This window comes from Typopeltis vanoorti, chromosome 3 (assembly GCF_054136105.1).
Source record: "Typopeltis vanoorti isolate ZY-2024b chromosome 3, IOZ_Tvanoo_1.0, whole genome shotgun sequence".
NCBI classification, from domain to species: domain Eukaryota; kingdom Metazoa; phylum Arthropoda; class Arachnida; order Uropygi; family Thelyphonidae; genus Typopeltis; species Typopeltis vanoorti.
Window position 1 is genome coordinate 118900768 of NC_143551.1, and position 25409 is coordinate 118926176.

At 37.6% G+C, this 25409-nt stretch overlaps 1 protein-coding gene across 1 annotated transcript in view; it reads left to right on the top strand.

Moving 5' to 3' along the window:
* Nucleotides 1-24969, top strand: part of LOC150108515 (protein Wnt-16-like) — a 76260-nt gene extending 51291 nt beyond the window's left edge. Inside the window, exons 2-4 of the mRNA XM_090415940.1 lie at nt 2283-2545; nt 6405-6682; nt 23731-24969. Coding sequence (XP_090272066.1) covers nt 2283-2545; nt 6405-6682; nt 23731-24195 — 1006 coding nt within the window. The 3' untranslated portion in view covers nt 24196-24969. The remainder of the gene's footprint in view (nt 1-2282; nt 2546-6404; nt 6683-23730) is intronic.
* Nucleotides 24970-25409: the final 440 nt, after the last annotated feature.

A 25409-nucleotide genomic window follows, 5' to 3' on the forward strand; every position in this document is an offset into this window, starting at 1 on the left:
AGTGCATCACCTTACACTTACCAACGTTAAACTTACAGCCATTTATTTACCGTTAGCCCATACCGCAAGCATATTTAAGTCATCTTTATTTAAGGAAATAAAGCGAATGCGGATCAAAAATACAAAACGTTCTGCTTTTATACAACCCAACATTGGAAAGTAGTAGGGAATTCTTATCTGGCTAATATGGACCAGCATTAGCTTCAAAAGCTTTTGGTTAAATTAATTTAAGAATATATATTTCATTTCATATTTAATTTCATTTATTTAATTTAATTAATTTAACTAAAGCGGCATACTTACTAAACTCTATACAATTCATAATTTTCGATGGATTAAATAAAATTTGAAATCTTATTTTTGTTCGTATAGTAGCAATATGTAGAATTTAAAGACAATCATTCTAGACAGCATCTATCCACAGTCCGAGACAGACAGACAGACAGACACAGAGTGCTACCCACGAGGTAACATTATCTCAAAAAAAGCGATACTATTATTTCTTATCCATGACCAACCAAAACATAGAACGGCTAAACTTATCGATTTCTGTAGAGCATTAAAACTGGTTGTGGCATTTAAATTGCAATAGTACAGTATGGAACACATACAGGCGTATTATATGTGAACCATAGTGCAGCGTTGTCTCGAGGAATTACTACCAGGTTAACAACGATATATTTCGTAAATCATCATTAATAGACTCATGCAGTTTCGTTTACAGATAAAGAAACCCGCTAAATGTTAGTAGTTGATAGAGCAATTATTCCATCTACCGCGCTGCGCCATAGATGGAATTTTGGTGAATGCTATTTACAGTGCAGCGTAGTTTTTCGCTTGCTGAATTTGGGTTTCCAGTTACTGTGAAAAAGAAATTCAGCCAAGAATATCAATATGATTCACCCGAGTGATTGAAGTGACATACATATCACACTGGCTTGGCATAAACAGCAGTTTATGCCAAGCCAGTTTTATATTGAGAAATAAAGCAAAATAATCAGGGTGGATGCTGATTGACTTGAAGTGATATGAGAATCTTTTCAACATAATACCCGAAATGCATCGTCAGACCAGTCAGAGGCGTAGTCCACAGTTTACAACACGACGCGGTATTGTAAAATGATAATATGATTGAGTTAACAAAGAAAGAATCAACTGTTTATACGAAGTTCATGAAAGTCATGCAACTTTATTTATAAGCAGTGTTTAGGCCACTCCTCTCTCCTGTTCATGCAGTAAATCCATATTTCTCTCCACGTCTGAAGACAGCGCTAAATACTGAACATTGCCAGATATCGTTCATTACATCAACAATTTCATCTCGTCTGAAGTCGTTAAAACAGCTTACTTTCACCTTCATACTCGTTTTAGGAAATCCGAAGGCGCTATCTCTGGCGATCTAGGAGGCCATTCTCAGCCATCCACAGACAAACACAAATGAGCGTGCACATTGTCATGGTGGTAAAACCAGTCATCATTCACTTCTGTTATATCTGAGAGGTTACATCAGACGACCAGATCAAGGGTAGTCATTATTATTAGATGACTAGAACTTTCAGTATTTGCAGTGTTTTCCAAGCCATCGTTATTTTATTTTATTTATTTTTCCAACAACATTCTTAAGTTTTAGTTTTACTCATGGCTGTCCCACCTGGTTTATTGAATAGACAGTGTCCCTGCTCTTCAGCTAATAGTCTGTAAGTTCAAATCCCACTGTACCACGGATGACTGTTAAAGGATTCAGGTGGTAGACGAGTTTCGTCGCCTGGTATGTGATCATCATTTCAGAGTTCATTGGTTGATATAGGGCAGGATCCTAGATTATTTAACCCTTAGCCTGTTCATAATGAATGCAATATGAGCTACCGATCCTTGGAACTAGCATAAAAATTGCTTGCTTTAACATTTTCCAAGTTTTTTATAGCTAAATTTTGAACAAACCTTTATTCCTCATAACGCATCGCTAATTCCTGTAAGAACGAGCTTATACAATCGGCACAAATGATTTACTGAAGCATCACTTCCTTCAGTAGTCAAGAACATTTTTTTCGCATTCCCACTTTTTGGACTGTGCCTACTATGTGTATATGGTTTTATTTATACTTTTAATAATGAACATATTTAAATACAGTTAACGGGATAAACTACAGACTTGATTGTTATTGTTTAGTTGGGTTAAATATCACGTAGATAGACTTAGAACAGTTTAAAGTATTTCAATTAAGTCTATTTTTTCTGTGGATTATGCCATTATATATTTGAGATTTATTAAAATTTTGCAGGTATCTAGGGATGGTTGCTGTTTCTGCTCCAGTTGACATATCAACTATAGATGTTGTAGACAAAGGCATATCTCTCTGCTCAACTGTACCTGGACTTGTCACTCGCCAAAGGAAAGTATGTCAGCTACACCCAACACTTATGTCAGCTGTGAGTTCTGGAGCTCGTCGAGGAATTATGGAATGTAAAAATCAATTCAAGAATGAAAGATGGAATTGTACCATTGATGTTGGAGAAAGAGTATTTGACTACACAATACAAAGAGGTGGGCAAGTACTCGGTATATTTTTATATTTTGCTGATTATTTTACTGTTGATTATTAATTTATATTGTGAATTTATTTAAGTATATTATTAGCATCGCCATTAATATTGCCCTACTGTCGTCGCTGCATCAGACCACTAAACAGTAACCATCCATACTGACTTCAGAAGTTGTTAGAATAACACTTTTATCCGTATTTCCTTCCCCATCCCCATCCACCTACTAACAGTGTGACATCATTTAAGACTGGTGTTCTTACGATGAATGCGATATTCAACACACACACACACACAAAGAACGTTTCTCCATAACTAGGTTTATGCCGGAATGAATAAATGGTCTGAAAAAGACACTAAGACCTTGCACATTCTGCTAAACTCGGTGAAAGATATAATAATTTTAAATCAATGCGTAGAATTCAGTGTATAAAATGAATTTTGAAAATTTATTTTTGAAAAACATGATTTTTTTTCCCCTCAGCTCTAGTGAATTAATAAAATTGTTCATTAGGGAACTAAAGTAAAACAGTCATTTAGCCCTTTGCGAGTCCGTTTTATTTTATCAGTAACATATACGCTTATATTTTGCATTATGGGAGATACTAAGGAAAGTGATCAGAGCTTACTCCACTTTTACCACGAATTGCCTGAGACCTGAAAATACTTCAGACGCAAACTTGACTTACTTGCTTGTTTGCTTACTTGGGAAAAAGGATTAAAATCAAGTTTATAAAATTGCTTGGTATCTTTAATATATATATATAATTTTTAATATTTTTTGCTGACCTTTCAGTTAGGGGGAAAATTTTCATGTGTTTCTCCTGCTGGGAACGATTATCTGTTTGCTGTTTCTGGAGAATTCTGACGTTAGATATCTACGAATTCTAGAAGCGTGACCAATCATCGTTCGACCGAAGTGAAAAACAGCCGTTTGCTTTGACGCGTGACAAATTGGTATTGCCTGCTTGTAGCGCCACATGTGCCTAAGTACCACATTTTCCTCTGTTGTATTGCGCCTCTACGAGTAGGCTTAGCAATACGTCGTATTGTCATTTCCTTTATCAACCTGTTTTTTTTTTTTTTTTGCTTTGCTTTCTTTCTTTCGTTTGGATATTTCCTATAACACAGCTTTTCATTTCGGAATGAAAAAAGAAGGAGAAAGAGAGAGAGAGAGAGAGAAAAGATCCAGTTGTAGTTATGTACAATTTTAACTCGACTGTAGTGCATCATTACTTCTATTATTATTCGATTCCATTATACAGCGCATCAAGCAATGTTATTATTTATAACTAGAAAAAAGAGGGCGCAAAAGTCATTGAAATATTCAAACAACTTAAGTAACTATTTATTGAAAATGGAAAATTTAGTTAAAAAATAATTGCTTGAAGGAAATAATTAGCGACTGAAAATAATTAAAAGGTGTTATGGAAAACAACAAAGTGGGTGGAGGACGAAAAGAAAATGAAACAGTTTTCTCTTCTTAGGCAGAAAACTAAGTCGTTAATGGCTGATAACTTCTCTCAAAATGCTACGGTTATGAGACTGTGAATTTGACCGACATGAATTATTCCTTCGTTTGCCTTAATTTGGATCCAGTTTTGTAAAGAAAAACTGTGCTTATGCCATTTTTATTAACTAGTATTTGTTTTTGGTGGTATTAATTTTATTATTATTTCAGACTTGCGTGCAATCAAAAATTGCATGTTGGTGCACCTACACTGACATTATAAAAGTCTTTCTTCAGCTGGTTTGATTCAGTGAACTCACCACTTATTCCAGCATTGCATTCCGCTGAACAAAAAATTTTCGCTACTTTTCACATAACACCTTTACGTAGCTAGCTCTGAGAAATGAGCACTTTTCTCCCGCCATCTGCCGCCTTCTACATCTGTCTTGTAAGCTACTCTCACCAACTTCTAAGTCTCAATCATATCAGCTCTTTTCCTATCTGGCAAACTCTGAAATTCACACTCCCCCAATCTATCATCGTCATAGCCAACATTTCACTGCCTTAAGTTTGGATAGCTAGAGGTGAACTGTCAGTAGACTCGCACAGTTCAGTTTTATAGGTTATCATGGTTTGATAAAACGAATGTCTATAAGTAATATGAAGTTACTTCTGTGCTCACTTTGTTTAAAAGAGAGGCGCATGGTATATACAGAAAATTTAAACAGTCCTTAAAATAAGTCGTCAATGTAAGGAAGGTAAAAATTTCCTCACAATCTAATAGCAAATACAGTAATTATTTCTTATTACCAATTATACTGCAGCAAGCGTATTTATCTTACTGATATATATATATATATATATATATATATATATATATATATATATATATATATATATATATATATATATATATATATATATACACAGCGTGTTGGGTCTCTTTTGGCCGAGATAAACGCTTACATCCTCCTTGCCATTGACTCCATTAGAACACGGAAAATGCCCTGAGGTATTCTGGACTAATAACAATGTTATTGATCCAATAGCGCCTAAAGTTCGATGGGATTCAAATCCTATCGATCTTTAGACGGATATGGTCTTTAAACCATGCTTCGGGAAGAGTCCAGATCCATCGGACCACATTGTAGCCATGTAGGGTAATACCGATCGGAAACAATCCCCAGGTCAGAATTAGCGGTCGTGGTGTGTATGATCGCCAATTCCCATACTAGGATACTGTCACCACCAGCCTGTTTCAGCCGACCGTGCAGTCTATTTGGTAGGACTGGGTGGTCAAATATTTTGGCTCATGAGTATATCATCGTATTACTACCGTGGGATAACTAAGGTGATCAGGTAATCCGGAAATTCTGTTCTACGGACCAAATATGAAACCTTTTTAAAGCCAGTTCAGATCTCCAATAAGCATGGTTGGTGGTCTCATATACCAGGCGATAAAATTAATCTAAATACATTTACAAAACATCCACAATAGAATTCGAAGCAAATGGCTATTGATTGACTGTAGAGTAGATACGAGGTGGGGGAGTGTAGAAAGTTCCGATAAACACCTAGAACAAAAATGATATTAAAGCAACTGATGTAACCACAAGAAAGAACATACTAGTAGCAGAGATATGAAAGTAACTTATGTTCATATATTCTTAGATCCTCGTATGTTCTTTCTTGTGGTTATGTCACTTGCTTTAATATCATTTTTCTTCGAGGTGTTTATCGGAACTTTCCAGCCACCCCCGTCTTATGCTAACCACTTGATCAACTCGAAAGAAAAGACATTATGACATAAGGATATTTATGTGAGGTTAATACTTAAAGAATTTATAAGACTTTCTATTACGAGCCGTGAGACCATCTGAATAAACATGACATTGCTCGTTGCATAGCGTAGCCAAAGTGAAAAAAAATCACAGTTACTGTATATCGTGCACAATTTACCTACCCATTTTAGTTTATTATTATTATTGACACTTTTTTGAAACAATAAAACCTGCTTCGTAAATACTGTGTATTAAAGAAAGAATGGGGGATCAATCATTGTGAGGAATAACTGTCGAACATTAATTCGATAATGCATGATGAACAAAAGAAAAGAGTAAATCCGAATAAACAGCTGAAAATTAGTTGACCAATAATTAGTTCATTTGACGAGAAACGACTACTCTTGCTTGGCAGATATAATATGTTTTATTTATTGGTTCATTATCAAAAAATACTTAAATAGCCTCGTTTGCAACCGAGAAATAATTATTTAGTTTATATCTGTAGATAATAACAGAAAGGTTTTCCAGAGGTTCACGTAATATAACGACGTCAATTGTATATTTTATATATTTGCTTTCTTTTGATATACAGCATTATTATTACTACACGCCATTCTTTGTATTTTCAGGAAGTCGAGAAACAGCTTTTCTTTACGCAATTACTAGTGCTGGAGCAGTCCATGCTGTCACCGAAGCCTGTAGCGCAGGAAACCTTACCGACTGTTCGTGCGACGTTACACGTCACTCCACACTTGACGAATGGAAATGGGGTGGATGTTCTGATAATGTTCGCTATGGGATGATGTTTTCTCGTCATTTTGTGGATGCTTCCGAGCATACGATGAGACGGAAAGATAACACAGCTCGCACCATGATGAATCTTCACAACAACCAGGCAGGAAGACTAGTAAGTGTGTGTCTCAGTGTTATCTCAGCGCAAGGGCGAATACCCGTAGTTATGCTTGATATAAAATATAGAGAAAAGTTTGCCTTTCATGCATTGAAATACTGTTTTACAATACGAGAAGCAAGGGACGTGGAGAAGTAATTTTTATTTAAAATAACAATTTGTGTCATTGTTTAAATAGTGAAATATATTTTTTCGGTATGCATTTATACTAAAATCAAAAACAATGTACTCAGATGATGACCAGTAGTTGACTGTAATGCTGCTATTATCTCCCCCCCCCCCTTCTCTTTTGCTTTTGTTTTTCCCGTGCTTAACAAAACCTGTAATTTTTCCATGGATGTTGTTAGATGCCATTAAAGTTCTAAAATTAACCTTGCCATTAATCGCCTGTCACGGCCAAGTAACGGGCTGTTAATCTTGACCGCATTGCCTAACAGATTGCGTGTGTTCTTCTGTCCGGTTTGTCTGTTTTTTCTTTTTATTTTTTTAAATAGGTAAAGGGATGACAAATCCGAGTTTTCGGGAGGGAAACACCTTCGTCTAAGACTGGGCTCATTCACCTTTAGTTGAAAAGCTGCGATAAAGGTTCTTTGGGTCCGGTCCTAGACGGGATTCGAACCTGGGTTTAAAAAAAAAAAAAACTCGTAAAAAAAAGCACATCGATACTGCCGGAAGTAAATAAGCGTCCTAAAATTAACTGGAAATTGTTATTTGCTATATCTAAAATAAAACGGAAGTTTATATCGAATTTTACAGTTTAAGTTGTTAAAAAAAATAATAATAAATAAAAGAAAGAAAGAAAGAAAGAAAAAGAAAAACGTTGAAAACGAGGGGGGGGGAGGCTGATCCTCAGAAGTGGCGCTTGGGTCTTTGGCGCCCGCATGCAATTTCTATCTAAGCGCCCCTATAACGATCCGGGCATGTGTGGTTCTGCAGGCACGAAGGGGGAGATGCCCCCTTCGTAGCTGCGCCCGCATGCACCGCATGCTCTGAATGCCCGCTTCCGCCGGCTCTACTGATACTGATCCACTTATTTTGATACAACAGATCAAAAGATGAAATTTATGAGCCTTATTATCAAACTACAAGGAAAAATCAAAAGTAAAGATAGTTGGAATGTAAGAATAATCAGAACATTCTCTCTCTCTCTCCAGGTTATCTTACGAATTGTTAAGATAAACAAATCGAAACGTGTCTGCTCAGTTTGACGGTGTTCATTGTCTCTCGTACAGGCGAGGGATAAACGTGTCAGCTCCGCTTTCGATAGCACTGTTAGTAAACAATAGGTTGTCATTAGCCCTTTGTGGTCAGAAGGATCAAACCGTGCAAGATTTACAGAAGAATGCTAGCCCGGTGTGCGATGAAAGAAAAGTCAAAGAAAAGTGTTCGAATCGATGAAACAAGTTTCATGGGAGAGAGAAATCCGTTGTTTGCAATAAACGCGGAGAACTGCTTAGTTTACTGTGAAAGTTTTTGTTTTTTGTTTTGCGTCATGAAAATTTTGCACACCCTGCAAACTCGAGTTTGTAGTCATAACAACGAAAAACAGACGAACTCACCAGAAAAACAAATACAGTTAAATGCTCGTAATGCACTGGCCACATAACTATCGGCAGTCATTTCAAACAACGACATTTAAGGTTGGGTTGGTTGCTTGAATTACGGAAGAACCAACGAAGGCAAAGATGTCAGCGTACTTTTTCTGTTAATCGTGTGTGCGTGTGCGTGCGTGTGCGTGCGTGCGTGTGCGTGCGTGCGTATGTGTGTGTGTGTGTTATTTTATCAAGTTTAGCAGCTGTAATCTTTTTATCGTTCTGCGAAATCTGTAATATATTTCTAATGCTGAAAAGAAAGCTGTTGTAAAGCTAAATGATTTGCAGCCGGGAATAATTGTGTGCGATTCCTTTTTATACTAAGGTCACATGTAGGCACAATTTAAAAATTATTTAAGATTGATTCATTAGAAATATTTCTATGTAAAAGTATTGCGACGCATTTAAGCGACATGTGGAAATGATTTTAAGCTATACTTCGTACAGTCATGTCACGGTGCTTCTGCTTTAGCTGAAAAAAATAAAATAAAATAAATCACGACATTGAATGGGAGCTTTTAGGCCCTTTTTATATTTGCCTTTCCAGTTAGAAAGACAGAAAGATTAAAAAAAGTGGGGGAAGAAAGGGTTATATTGGTATGGTGAGCACTTCTAAAACATGCCATTAATGACTGCATTACTACTTCAAGTTTTCCGGGAATTTTATTTATTTATTTATTTATGCTTGTGGCTACATGAAAATGGTAAGTGACAAGTACAATCACAATTTCCAGAAACAAATGATGAAAATCTTAACATATAAAAGTTCATTACATTACATTAACACGACCTGCTTTCTAAGTCTTTTTTTTATTTTTTAAATAAAGCAAACGTAACTTCTCATAATCAAGCCAGGGACAATTATCGTCCTGCTGCAACAAGGCTACACGTTCTCACAACACTTCACAACATAAATGTAGCTGTATCCGAGGTTTAACTAGAGAGGAGTTGTGTCTTGTGTGAGAAAACTTGATCCATTAGAGGAGGCCCATTTCACATTGCATCATCACCTTCTAACATGAGGAGGAGTTCTGCTGATACTATGACGAGGACTATGAGAGTGACTACGAGAATAACGTCTTCGTGGTGAGACGGGACCGTCATCTTCTGTTTCCTCCATAACCACCGCCATACCAACGACAGGTCAAGGTCCAGGCTAGAAAGCCAATCCAAGGCCACATCTGTCACCTTGTGGATGGTCCTGTAGGCCACCACAGTGAAATTCGCGCCTTGCGCAGTCGTACACAATATGAGTAATCGTCTGAGCCACGGGAGAACAATCACAATAAGGGTGATCTGACAGCCCCATTTGTGTAGAAGGTAGCCACATCTGCTCTAACTAGTTCTGATCCTGTTTATTGATGACCAAATCTTTCTAGGAAGATCAAAACCGGGTTGCGGAGCACAGGGATCTTCTACCAGGAAGCCGTTTGTTGGGAGAGTGGGGCCAATATTCTCTCCATATGTCAGATATTGATGGCAGCGCAGCTGAAGAGAGTTCGTCCATGGACCAGAGAGGCTTTCTAGATTTGAGGCGAAGACTAGTTGGGTTTATGAGAGTCTGGTGTAAGGGCAGGAGTGGGTTGCTCATTGCTTTATTAAATTCCTTAATCGAGGCTTGTCTTCTCCGTATGTGTGGTGGAGCAATGTTAGATAGAACAGGCAGCCAGGAGAGAGAGCGGTGCTTCTCACTGTCCCACTAAATGTGCGCATGGTAGAGTTTAGCTAGATGTCTATAATGTTAGTGTGTGTACTTCTTTCCCAGACAGGGGCATCCACCTCTTAATATAAATTATATTAAGAGGTTGATGGTTTTAATTTTATTGGAGAGGTTGATGATGTGCCTTTTATAGGTTAGGCTTCTGTCCAGGCTCACTCCAAGGTATTTTGGGTGAAGCTCGTGTTCAACCGTTTTTCCACAGAAAGAAGGGTTGAGTTGTTGATTCGCCTCTGCATTGTACAGGTGAAACACTGAGGACACTGTTTTCGTTGGTTTTGGCTTCTTGGCTTCAAGTACCACTGCTTGAAAGAATCTTCCAAGGTGTTCAGGTCTGTATTCAAAGTTGATTCTAGGTTAGTAAAGGAGGTGGATTGATGTAGGATCGCTAGGTCATCGGAGTACATATACTTGCTTGATCTGGTATGAGGTAGATCATACACGTAGATGTTAAAATGTATATGGGATAACACAGAGCACCAAGGAAGACCGTTGTGAAGGAATCTGGGCCTGCTCTTTTTTCCACCAATATAGACCCGGATCTTTCTGTTGGAGAGAAGAGATTCAAAAAGTTGTAATTTTTTTTTACACTTTATAATATTTTCAAGTTTTAGGAGGAGGTCCCTGATTCAGACAGTGTCATAAACAGATGTTAGGTAAATGAAAGTGGCTCCAGATTTAAGTTTCTTCTGGAAGCCTGCTTCAATTTGAATTGTCAGGGCCAGGACCTGGTCACAGCAACTTCTTCCTGGCCTGAAGCCAGCTTGTTCAGTCGGGAGTACTCTTTCGATGAGTAGTGAAATTCTTCTAAGGAGAATTATTTCAAAGAGCTTAAAGGTGGTGCAAAGCAAGGAGATAGGTCATAGGTTTTTCACATCATTTGGATCTTTCCCTGGTTTGGGCACGGCAATTATTTTGGCTTCCCGCCACAGTTTTGGTAGTTTACCAGTCATGATGATTTCTGAGAAAAGGGCAGCCAGCCATATTTGGCCATGTTGACCAAGATGTTTTACGAACTCTAGGGAGTATACCTTCCACTCCTGGAGCTTTGCCATTCTTGGTAAGTTTTAAGGCTATTTGTACCTCTTCCGGAGATATTGCGTATGAAATTCAGGAAGCTCGGGTTCCGTCTCCAGGATTTGTCTGATGGAAGCTTGTACAGCAATTTTCCTGGTAGAGCCGGGATGAATCTTGGAGGTTTCAATAAGAAATTATCTCTGTTGTTTTGTGTGTTGTTGGCTCTACTCCACCTAATTTTCTCAGAAGTGACCAGATTCTCCGACTAGATGTGACGAAATCGAGTTCATTGATGGTTGAGATCCATCTTTCCTTTCCGTTTTTATCCAGGGTTGATATGAGCTCCTTAGCAATAGTTGGATCTTCAGTTTCCTCATATTTGGCTAGGAGTTCCTCACTTTCTCTACTCCAACATGGGATATATTGTTTTTTGTAGCCTCTAGGGATAGAGGCTTTTGCTGCAGATTTGAGTAGTTTAACAAAACTAGGGTAACAATTAGGAGTGGGTGGAATTGTTCTAATGGTTTGCTTGATTTGTTTCTGAAATGCAGTCCAGTGTTCCGCTGGTGATTGGTGTTCCGCTGGTGACTGGGATTGATGTTCCTATCTCTATTAATGTAGGACGATTTTGACTATTAGGGAACCTGTTAAGGATGGTTCTGGTTGATGGAAGAGGGTGGTCTTCGGAGTCTTTAGTGACTATGCACAGATCTGCGGTGTAGGTTCTGTTCCATCTGGTGGAGTAAATAGTGCCGTCCTGCTTGGCACCATAATTCAAATACAAGTTATATGTATCCATCCAGTTAGCTAGATTATTACCATCTCAGTTGTTAGAGCAATATCCCCACATGGTGTGATGGGAATTGAAGTCACAAACATAGATAGCAGGGTGAGGAGGAGGTCGGTCTATCTGATCAGGTCAGGATTGCGATCGAGGTTTGTAGATATTGTAGATGGTGATATTTTGAACTTTAATACCTATGGAGTATTCTGTATCAGGAACACTTTGGGTTATATTCTTGAGACCAGGACGGATATAGGTTGCTAAGCCATGCTTGAGGTGGCAGTTATAAGACACGAGAATGAGTCCTGGGATCTTTAGTCTATAGGGGCTGTGTCAGTTTCCTGGAGAAACTGACACAGCCCTATAGACTAAAGATTTCCTGGAGAAAGCACATGGGTTTCCTGGAGAGTCAAGACGTCAATTGCTTTATCTTTGGCCATTTTCCCGATGACTTCGGCTTTAGATTTAGATATCCCTTCTATGTTTAGGGAATATATCTTGAAGTAGTGTTGATTAGGGGACTGTAACATATTTTTCGAAGCTTTCCATCCACCTAAACAAGCAACGTGATCCTTGTTATTCCGGGCGACGATCGAGCCTGTATGGAACTTTTTATGTTTTGTATTCATCATAATTGTAAGTAGTCCAGGAGGCTTGAAACCTTTGGACGCCTTGTAAGTAGTCCATTAGCTTCATGTTGCCTGTGATTCATCTCTGGGGCTTCTTTCGTCTGAAGCACCAACAATGTACCACAAGGCAACACTACTGGCTGGGGGGGGGGCACGGGGAAGGCTGTCTCAATCCCCCCCTTTCAGGGAATGAAAATGAAAAATGTAACAAATGCAATAGAAAAACAGAAAAGTAAAAGAGATGGTAGTTCTGTAGGTGCAAATTATTTAAATAGTGATAAATAAAGCATGAGAGAGCGATAATATGAAAGGATTGTTGAAAGAAGCTAGAGTGAGAGAGTAAAAATTGTTAGTCTGTTTCTAAGATGGGATAGTGCATCATAGTCCTACTTGAATTAAAAATAGCTATGATGATGCACATTTATGTAACTGTGATAGAGATGAAAGAAGGACTGTATTCTTTCCAGGTTGGACTTATTCGGTATGTGAAAGGATACCTGCATTAAGAGGTATTAAATGCGAATAAATATCTGCAAGTTGTCCAACTGAAGCGAGTAGGTTACAGAGGAGTATACAAAGAAGACCGGAAGCGACTCATTATGTACGTACACAAATACCAGGAGGATCGGTATTTGTGTACGTATATTTTTTTCACCAAGGAATTCAGTTTGTTGCCTTGGTGAATACATTGTGGCCGCAGATCGTAGCATTAATGAGACTTGGCTTTCGGAGGCAAATATACTAACTGGAGTCGAATGTAAATTGTACAGATTAGGAAGAACAGGCAATATAGGAGAGGAAGGAGTGTGTTCTAATGATATCCGAGAATTGAAAGACAGTCAAGGTATAAATGTATGTTGCCAATACTACTGTAGTGACAATTTTTCATGTAGCAATGAGTTTGAAGCTATCTTGCGTGAAATGATGTCTAAGAAGATGAAATACATCTTGGATCCTGGTGAAGATGAAATGCATCGTGAAATTAGCCTAATGGGTGTCAACTGAGTAATTATTACGGGAGACTTTAATTATTCAAACATTGCTTGGATAGCGATGAAATCTTATGAGAAGAAAGAAATCGAATTTGTTAAATATTGCAAGACAACTACCTCAAGCAGCATGTCACAGAGGAAACTCGAGAGCAGAAAGTGTTAATACCGATTATAGTGTCAGAGGAGGTTTCAATAAGAGATATCAGTTGTTGTTTATTTCTTTATTTCTTAACGGTGTATATTAGAACACAGAAAAATAAGTAAATAAATTAACCTGTGTAGCTCAGTGGATGTGGCGTTTGCATACCACGGTGCTTGGCCGCACGAAGGAAGACTTGGTTTCGAGTCTAGTCGGCGACTAGAGGAAATTTTTCTAAGCCTTTTTTCGACCGGTTCCCGAGTTAGTCGATCTCTGGAACGGGCCAGCGGGCTTTTCCTCCCGGAAACTCGGGTTTTTCGTCCTGTAAACTCAAGAAAATCGACCGTAGAACCCACATTATTTCAGACATTAAATATATTGTGTTAGGGTTAGGGACCACGAGATGGCGGCACATTTGAGCCGTCTCTCTTCACTGAATATATACACAAATACCGCTTAATTAGTGATAGCCTTGGGCCATCTATCTCTGATTGGTACCAGTGGAGATTGAACTGCCTACTAAGTCTCCAAAAGTTAGATAGGGTTAAATGGCCTCGCCTACTCCCCGTATACGGGAATAAAAAGGCGTTAGCTGATTTTTTGCTGATATTTCACTGGTGATATAACCAGCATCTTCACAAAACACAGTTTGTCACAATACGCGAGACTATAACAACATGGTGTAATCAACGGACTAGTTAAACAAAATTGTAGCAGCAACACAGAGTTTAGAGTCCTGATGAAGAGATATCAGTGTTTTACTTCCAGTCGGTGACAGCGATTATACTGTACTTATCTGGGAGTAGCTAAGTGTACGGAAGTTCCATTCAGCAAATGTTACATGCTGAACTTCAAAGCAAGAAATTATGACGAACTGAGGAGAATACTAGGCTCGGTCCCATGGTGTCAGTTGCTTGAAGGGAAAGATATCTGCACTGCGTGGGAAGCATTAAAAATATTTAAATGGTGCAATATCAAATGCGACCCTGGAGTTCGAAGAATAGATAGGTTCGGGTGAAATGGATGGACAGTTTTATAACGCAAGGGGATCCTGAAAGATAAAGATGTGGACGGAATGCCACGTGTATAAGGATGACATCAGTTATGAAAATACAAAGTTGACACAGAAAAGATACGGAAAGCTAAGTCTAACTATGAAAAGAAACTAGCTTTGCATGCCAAGGACAACCTAAAAAGAATTCTATCGTTATGCTACAAATAAAAGAAAAAACGACTGCGAAAAAATAACCGTACTGAATGCAGGTGGCATTCGGATGTCAGATGTAAGTGCTATCAACCTGAAGTAAGTGATATGGAATGCAATCCTTCACCTACACTGAATGGTGTGATTCAAGTACAAGGAGGAGTCATATGAACTTTTACATAAACTAAGGAATTCGGGTATAAAGTGCTGATAAAAACTGATGAGATTTCAGCACAGATGCTAATAGAGTGTTCAGCAGAAATTACTATGTACTCGACTGTATAACTTGAGACTCAGAACAGAGAATATTCCAGAGTGGAAGGAATGTATGCTAATCCTGTTACATAAGGATAATGCAGAAACTGGTGTACCTAACATATATCAAAGTATGGACCTACCAGTATGAGATCTCGCATATAGAAATAGGTTGACAGAGTATCTACACTTTGTAATGAACAGCATGGATTTACTAAGGGAACGTCATGTTTGAGTAATTTGTTCACATGGAGAAGAGTCAGTTACAGTGATCAGTGGTGTATCTCAGGAATCAGTTTCTGGTCCATTATTATTCAGTCTGATCATTAATCACATGGTGAGAGATTTGACAGAAGGCATACAGCTGTTTGCTGATGACACAAAAGATAGCAGGGTAGTTAGGGATGTCAGTGACATGTATCACTTACAGGACGATTTAAGTAGGCTGGATTTGTGGACCAGTAAAAATGAATGCCAGTTTAATGTTATAAGTGTAGAGTTATACAGTTTAGAGTAATGAGATCTGTAATGGCATATCACACTAGCGTGGACATTCTAGAAGAAACTGATCAACCTAGGTATCTAACTGAAATTCAAGAGTCATTATATAGCTACAACCCAAAGGATAATAGCAATGCTAAAACGAGCATCGACTTTAAATCATTTTGTCTCTTCTCTAAGGCATTGATCACCTGATCCTGAACTATTCAGTCTAATCAAAGTTTACTGATTTTCGAGGCGATGCATAGAGTGGAAAGGGTGTAAAAGGGGGTGTTAAAAATGATATTGTAGAATATAGATTATGAAGATAGATTGAGAATGCATAGTTCCTAGACCTAAAAATTTCTGAGGGGATCATACAGCATACCGAGAGATGACATTTTTTGCTTTATGGAGGACAGGAGTGCATCCTTAGAAGCTGAGAATGAGCATGGCCAAGAAAGTGATCAGAATTTGAGTTTTTGGTCTATAAAAGAAAACTCTAATTGTCATTACTTTATTGAAAGAGTTGTCCATGAACGACTTTTCCCCTCACAGACTACATGACTGGAATGACTTACCTTTTAAGGCGTGAGTTCAAGTATAGTACGTCCACAATTTCGAGACCCTTCGACACTTCTACGCATGTCACAAAAAGGAGAATCATTCCGATAATAGGGTAATCAATCCGTTCTTCTGAAATGAGTTTGTTGACAAGAAAGCACGTGATTTCGCATGTTGGCGACCAATTCGTAATAAGTCATTTCTTTCTCCCCGTCAGCATGAATCGACTATTCTTGGCAAAAATCCAAGCAAAGCTCTACAAAGTGTGGGCGTACTCATAGTGTGATTGAACTCAACAACAGGTATGACAGCTCTGTGAGAAATGTGTAGCTTTCATCGATGAGTGGTGAACCACTCAGGGATCTCTAATGATAAGGATAAGAAAATATACAGCAGAACCTACATTATTTATTTCAGACAATAATATATAGTGTTGAGGTTAGGGAGCACGAGATGGCAGCAGTTGTTTGCCGTTCTCTCTTCTTTTGCCTAATTAAAAAATCATTGATGACTTTGGGCCAATTATCTCTAATTGGATAAGATAGAGATCGACTGTAAATAAACTAGTCTGAGGCTAAACGGCCTCATCTACTTCTTTTGTGAAATAAAAGGCATCAGCGGATGTTTTAATATATTACTGAAAAAGCTGATTTTTTTTCTCTGATGCCATGTCAGAAATAATAATGTCCACAATGGCAGAAATTAGACGTGAAAATTTATCATTTCAAAGATCTACTACATGAATTTTTTTTAAAATTCAACCTGTTGGTTGTTAAACCGTTGTTGATGGTGATATGCTGAATGTTATCTTTGCACAGAACACGATCCAAATTATTTTGTAAATAATTTTCTCTCTCTCTCTCTCTCTCTCTGTCTCATACGGAGGAGGCAGGGTTTTTCATCTCACAAAACAGGCACACTATCAAGAAAAACATGCACAACTGCATAATACGAGTATATTGACCTCATAATCTTAGTTGCTTCTTCCGTAATGCCAAACAATAACAAAAACGTTTCTCTCTCTCTCTCTTACATAGAGTTCTCTAATCAAAAGAATTATCTCATCTTGTCTTTGATGTGTTAGGCTCTCTCTCTCTCTCTCTCCCTCTCTCTCTCTCTCTCTTACATACAGTTCTCTAATCAAAATAATTTTCTTATCTTTCTTTGATGTGTTAGACTTAATGGCTTGTACTAATTTATGCATCGGGAGTGCAGTTAGTGAAAGCAGATCACACTGTATAGGAGAGAGAGGAGGAAGAGAGGGGGAGTAAGAGATCGCTGCTGGTTGTGAAGTTCGAAGAGGTGGAAACCATCCACCAGAACATGCAATGGAAAGCTAAAGAGAAAGTTGACTACCCAATTACAGAGGGGCCAAAAAAAAAAAAAAACCGCAATATGCTGAGAAACTAGCGTGCCCGGAAGTGGTTCATGTGTTCACTTGAAACTCGATGACCACAGTACAGAATCTGTGCTGGCGATCATTAATTAGCTGTTGGATCACAGGTAGAAGAAGTATTTGACTATTGATGATTTTCTGCATTATTTTAGAAAGGAGTGAACTGGATGCAATGGGTTAATGGTATGACGGCAGACTTTTACCTTATGTTGTTCCGCAAGGGCTGAATGTAAGCTTGTTTCCTTGCTGTGGGAGGGGGAGGATATGTGCTAACTGAGGCGATATAGGACGGGTGTTAGTTCCAGAGCACAACTTTCGAACACAGTTGAGGGTAACGACATCCGGATCAATTAATGCTTCTGTTAATCTGATTCCCTCATTCATTAGTTAGAATGAATGGTGGAATTGAATTGATAATCATACACATTGATTTTCCTGTTTTCTGAAAGACAAAAAGATAAAAACAAAACAAAAAATCGTGGAAGGAAAAAAAACCCGGTCACTACTAACGGATCTTAAGCTGAAATGGCTTTATAAAGATTCTTTACTCCCATAAGGATTTTATTGCGAGATTTTTTCAACCACAGGTCATTGTCACTACCGACTGAACTTCCTAGGCTACTCAACTTCGGTTGCGATAAGACAAACCAAAATCAACATTAAAAGGAGCAAACAAGTCGAAGCTTAATTCGAATTGTATTGCATCAGGTGACAAGATTGCAGTGAATAAAGTAATTTGCTAGCGAGGAATTGCAACATTTGAATTTTATTCAAATCTGAATTATCCAGATGCCACTATTCTTTAATAACAAAAGTTTCTTTGGTGGCAGACTTTTCTCCCTCCATTTTTTTTCTTTTCGATTTTTTTTTTCAAGTATCTTCTAAGTTCGCTAGCTTTTAAGGTGTATTATATAAGCCTTCGTAATTTACTATACTGTGTGGATAGTAATATAATTTTTTATTCTTAAGTATACAATTCATTATAATATTTTTACAGACATTAACAAAAACATGTACAATTTAACAAGAACAAAGAAATAATCGAGCGTAAGATGAAAATATTTAGCAACAAGTAATGCATTGCTATTACTTGTTGTACCTATTATTTGTTATACCAAACACTTCCCATAAATGGGAAGTGTTTGGTAATTGAATTAGAAGAAATTGCCATTCCTTTAATAGTTTGGGACTAAAATATGCTTTTTGGAAAATCTGAATGCTGTCACGCCATTCTAAGGAAGCAGAAAATTGAAATTATTAGAAAACAATTTCGAGTCCTTGAAATGTATTGCGAAATAGCGGTATTTAGAGGTTCGGGTGCTTAATCCCCCTCCCCCTCCTCCCCTATTTTTTTTTAAATTAAATTCTTTTCATATAATTGCTTATTGAATTCTTGAATTGCATGAGATTTTTTTTTTTTTTTTGTATAAATCGTTATATTATCTTGGAAGATGACGTTCATGACTGTTGCTAAGAAGTACATATTTAGGAATTCCTGGTCTTTAAGCATCACGCTAACTTGTAAGTGCTTCATCCTATTGCAAAACTGCATTTATTATTCTATTTTAGAATAGTCAGATTTTTGCAATCGCGCCCTCATGTAGAATTCTATTTTCGGGCTTACACTTTTAAATTCGCTTGCATTTTTTTCTTTCGGTGTTTGATGATTTTTAGTGAATCATTCTAATCCATACTAACAAAACTAATCAAGTTTTGTTAGTATGAACAAATAACTCCACTCACGTGATTTTGAGGGAGCTGAGGCGGTATTTGAAATAATGTAGCGACTTCCTAGAATTGTTATGAATGTTCTATTTTCCTTTACTGCTACACAGTGATCAGCATTCAATATGGCAGAACTATAGAGATAATTAGTGTTGAAGTAAATAACCTTAATTTAAAGTAAAATAAAAGAATTGCTAATTACCAACGTTTGACCTTCATATGAAGGTATCATCAGGACAAGATTTGGTTCAACAGTAATGATCGACCATTATAATTCTGTAGCTTGTGCGTGGATGTGTCTATTCCTGCTTATGACCTTAATACGAAAGTCTAAACGTTTAGAATTATTTTATTTTAAATTAATGTTATTACTCCAACACCGTAGTAGTCTCTTGCGGTAATGAATCTTTCCTGATTTTCTTTAATGTCTTTCCAATTCTATGAAGTTCATTTTACAATCAGTTTAGCTAACTAGTATTTTATATAAAGTGTCAGTGTCAAGTTGTCCCATATTTTAATTTGTACGTTTAAGGCTATATTCAGGATCAAGAACAATAATATTATTATATATATATATATATATAAACCTTTCCTTGATAACAGTTGCGAACATGCATTGCGAAGAGCAGATTACTTCGGTGAATAATAACTGGTGATAGAATTAAGTAAATTTTCGCAATCAGTACACATGACGTTAGCTTGATGCTTTCGTGCATTCTTGTTATTATTTCTACATAACAAAATTTTGGAAAACAATAAGTGGATTTATTACACAAGAAAATTGTCATGTCACATTTAGTTTACTGTTCACACCATGTTGACAAAAGTATTTGGGCACCTAGCTGTAGTCAGAAAAATATGCTATTATTACATTTCTAGTATTGGGTAAGAGCATCTTTGACCTGCATAATAGCAATTACCCTTCGGGACATGTTTTCAACCAATTTCTGATATGTCGCAACAGGAATATTCTTTCATTACTTCCATTACTAATACTGATGACTGCCGTTATTATCTGAAGCGAATTCGACGTTCTAATTCATCCCAAAAATGTTAGACGAGGTTGAGATGTGGACTCTGAGCCTGCCGGTCTAACACCCTCATGTTCTTTTGTGGAACCAGTCTCGGACACGCAGTGCAGTATGGCATGAAGTGTCCGAGAAGTAACGAAGTGTCTTGCTGAAACATACAAGGGTCACTGCTTAAGAACTTCCACAGCGTCGGAAGTTGTCCAGTATATCCAGGTAGCCATCGGACGTCATAGGTTTGGGCACGTCCGCCAATGACCAATCCTCATCGAACTGAAACATCCTCACCTCCATTACCTAAATTCCACCAAACTTGACAGCTGGAATGATGCCGTCCTGCCGGAACCGTTCCCTGGGTAATCTCCAGATCCAAACACGACCGTCTTAGTGAAATCTTAGTGAAATATTTGGAAGCTTCATTCGTCGCTCCACAGAACCCTTTTCCAATCATCTAGGGTCCAGGAACAGTGTGAAAGACACCAGACGAAATGTCATTTCGCGCTGGGGGGGGGGGGGGTGATGTGTGGTTTCTTCATAGCATCTCTGCTGTGGTAACCTAAGGCATGAACTCTCTGCGGACAGTTCTAGTGCTGACAGATGTCCTTACAGCATTTTCCAGGTTGACTGCGAGGTCCGCCGCTGATAACGTGCGGGATGCTCCATCATTCGGACTCGTCGATCACGATCAGTGAGTGTTGTTGTCTTCCCATGGTATTTTCCTCCTATGGTAGCACCATCAACTTTCCATCTACGAATGACATAAGCAAGTTGTGGATTGCAGTATACTGAGACCAGTAGCAATGTGACGGACAGAAAGACCATTGATGATACTCAACTACCATCCCAAGTTGGAAGTCCATCATTTCAGCTGAACGTGTCATTTTGACATCGAGTACAGTGCTAAACATGCAGCACATCCCACATTTTATTACCAGATTTACGCAGACACTCCCTGAATATTTCCATGTGGCAGGATCTGAAATTTGCATGGCACATAAGGTGTTCAAATATTTGTGTAAACATAGTGTATATACGATTGTAATAAGTGGCTGATGCCAAAAAGAACATTGCCCAAGTGAGATTAATATTAGTATCATGCATCTAAATATCAGATAATCCAGACATTCTTTTCTAGAAACTGAACGTGGATCTTCGTCATGCCCCTTCATTCCTGTAACCATTCAGGTGATGGTCTCACACTAGATGATGAACTTTATGTAAAGCCAAAGATATTCACCAACACAAACATTCATGCCAACAATGGGAATTCAAACATCGGTCTAATATCTGTTAGGTCTCTGACCTAATCTGAGATTTTCTGAATTGGTCCTTCTTCCTCTGAGTCATTTTCCTTTCCGTTTTGCTTCAAAAACCTGTTTTCACAATCTTCCATCTCCTCTAGTGTTTAGATAACGAAACCCTCTTGTTCAGCGTACACAATCCCGTCCGCCTTCCCTTGCGTTAGGTTCAGTGGCCTGTCAGGGTCGAGTAACCTGATTAATGCTCCAATAGGACAGTTAATCCTATCTTCACAGTGTATTATGACTGCCAAAATAGTAATTGCGTATGTTCTTCCTGCCTGTTTCACTGTTTTTGCAGGTGAAAAACTGAGTTTCCTGGATGAAAAACTTGTCGTCTCCGTATGAGACCGACTAACTCACATTTAGTAGAAAATGTCCTGATAAAGGTTTTCTTCCCGTCCTGGATAGTATTTGAACGCAGGTCTTTGCAGCCGATGAAAATCGTTGAAACCAACTGAGCTACTTACACAGTCTTGTATAGTAATAATGTTTAGTTCCTCATATCTTTGTTTTCAATGTGTTCTGTCGTTCCGTAATTTTCCTTAGGATTCTCGTATCTGTGATCTCTAGTCCCTGATCAGTTGTGTTATTTTTAACATGTCGTGCGGAACTTACATTACATTAAATTTTAATTAATTTCAAAAATTCAGATTTTACAAACAAGGAATGCTAAGTACGTTTTTTTTTGTTTTTTTTTTATTTTTGTAATTTTTAGAATGAGACTTTGGAAACAACAGACGACATAAGAAATCAACAGTTTTCTTCTTGCCATCCTTTGTGGACTGAAACAATCAATAAAGAAAAAAAGAAAGGCAAAACCAAACTTATATGACAGACGTCTCGTAATATACGCAAGACCGAATGAAAGAGGTAGACATAGCGATAGGAATTTTATCAAACGGTTAAAAATGTTTGGGCCAATCAGAGTCACAATGACCATAATTGGCCCATTATTAAATTTAGGAAGGATATGAAGGAAGTTATGCAAAATTTGATAATGCTAGTAGATCTAACAGTGGAAATTAAAAACCCAGAAACTCGGGTTTTTAATCCCGTAACTCAAGAAACTCATAGTCTCCTACAGGAAAATGAACACTACCCTCTTCCTTTTATGTAGTAACGTCAGTGGCCAGGTAACTTGACCTCTTATGAATCTAATCTTGATAATGATCCGCTAATCTGCTAACGTCTTTTATTTTCCAAAGGGAATAAGCGAGGGCGTTTATCCCTAGCTAACTTTTAAGACTATTAAACAGTTGAACTCCACTTTTAGCCAGTGAGAGATAGCTGGATCAAGGCTATCATTGATTAAAAATTGCATCCTGCAGGAGACTATGAGTTTCTTGAGTTACGGGATTAAAAACCCGAGTTTCCGGGATAAAATAGAAACGTACATAACAATGACAACGCAGTTAATTCTATTACCCTAGCCCGCTCATTGTTTGGCTAACATTTCTGCTTTACAAAAGAAAAAACTCTTTCACTCCAATATCGAGACCAGGTAACTCACCTTCGAGTTCAAAACACTTTATAAATGTTTCTTTGGGTCCTTGTTGGAAGTCGAAATCAAAGGGTATCATCATTAACCAATGCACGATGAAAGTGTTACAACAGATATTTATATATGTGTGACGATTCGACTTATTCGTGCTTATAATTCATGCAGGAATGAATGAAGAGAAATTCAAAATATTTGAACTCAGCCACATTAGTTAGTAGAAGATATTCAGTCTAATGCATATACACTCCATGTTGCGAATGAACATTGCATTTTCCCTATATGATTATTATTATTGTTATCGTTTATTTTTGAAAAACCTTTATTACTTAGAAGTGTGAATAAATATCAATAAATATACTTATAAATATTTAACTGCAGGCTTCTTTTATGTGTCATTGCAATTTATATTGCTGTTAGTTTTAATCAATAGTAGTTATACTTGCGTGAAATTAATCGAAGAATTTTTTTAATTATCTTTAAATAAGATAAATGATGTATAAACGTTAAAACCACCATTATGAATTCAAATATGTGGTTAATTAATTACTTGCGAGGTTTTCTCATATTAGGGAATATGAGAAACTTCTGAACAGTCATTGAGAAATTTCCCAGCGGATAAAATATAATTTCCATTAATATTTAAGGAATAATCGTAATAATTTGCCCTGATTTTCGACAGAATTTTTAGAAAAGTTATTTTCTTTTCTTTTCTATATTCTAGGCAGTGTCAAACAAAATGGAGCTGAAGTGTCGTTGCCATGGCGTGTCAGGCTCGTGTCAACTAAAGACCTGCTGGCGTAAACTACCTTCTTTTCATCAGATCGGAGAATACTTGAAATCCAAATACGAGCAATCGATTCAAGTGTCGGTCAAAGACAAACGAAGACTTCGTCGCAGGGGAAAAGTGAAACGAAGAGTTCCCGTAAGAAAAGAAGACCTCGTTCATATTCGACGATCTCCTAATTATTGTGTGGAGGACTTAAACAATGGCATTTTAGGAACTAGCGGTCGCCAGTGTAATCGAAGTTCCGAAGGTCCTGACAGCTGCACTTTGCTGTGTTGCGGCCGAGGCTACAACACTCAAGTAACGCGTACTCAGGAAATGTGTCACTGCAAATTTCGCTGGTGCTGCTACGTGTCCTGCAAAACGTGCGAGACCGAAGTGGAGGTGTACACGTGCAAATAAATCCGTGTCCGTCGTTGACCGGTATTGCTGAGTATTCCCGTGCTTTGTGGTCCGACAAAAATCTCTTGATGTTTTTTGTCTTACATCGCAAAGATTACCGGTGCTGGCGAAATTATCAGCGCCATTGTGTTCGAGCTTTGTTCTCTGCAGGTCGGTAGGTGTCGCTGCAATTTAAAGAATGAAGGCAAAGCGTTTTTGCATCTCACAAATTGCATTTGAAATTCGAAATATCAAAACAGTTTTTGTTTGTTTGTTTTGATATCAATCCTCAGGACAGGACGAAGAGAATAGATTCTATTGGCATTTATTTCTAGGTGTGAGTGTGTGTGCGTGCGTGCAAGAGACGTTATCCAATTCAAGTTGTTATTTTATCGTGTATTTGCCTCGTAAAATAATTTAAACATCTATACGTACCACCTTGATGATATGGAATCTGGTTCAAGATTTCTTTTGTGTTCAATAAGAAACCCTTGCACATGTTTGCCAACACTTCAAATAACAGAAAAGAAGACTGCTTCCTGTTGGCGTGTCCTCATGCAATTAACGGTTATGCATTTAACTTGTGGTGCCATATTGATATTAAGCAACTATGAAAGATCTCCCAAATATTTATTAATACTGTACTGGAACACTGTTCCAACTCACACAACTTATTTTCCACCACACACTTGCTCCTCATATTTTTGATCAGATACTGAAACTATATTGTAGTTCGGTAGTGTAATGATCCTGTGTTCACTTCTTAAGAAAAAAACAACAACAAGAAAGTACTCTCCAAAGAAATGTATGCTAATAAGCATTCGCAAATTTTAAAAAAATAATTTTTTTTGTATAAAATGGTTATGTGTTTTATTTTTCAATAAAACAGCATGTTACACCCATTAAGAACAAATTTTCTGGACAATGGGACAATGGTGGCCAAAATACTGGAGAACAGAACAATCTAACTTGTACTTAAGATAATTCTTAGTGTTTAATTCAGAGAAGGTGCACTTTTTTTTCCCATTAAAAGAACAAGCAATCCCCGCCAATGTGATTTTTATTTTTCCCATTATATACATGTACCGAAACGAACCAAAAAGAAAAACAAGACTCCATTCCTTCACATAAGTCTATTAAAATGAAATAACATACTGCACTAAATATAAAAACCTGTATTATAATTTATTGAGGGATTTTTGATAAGCAAGGTTATATTTTTTTCCAACGAATGT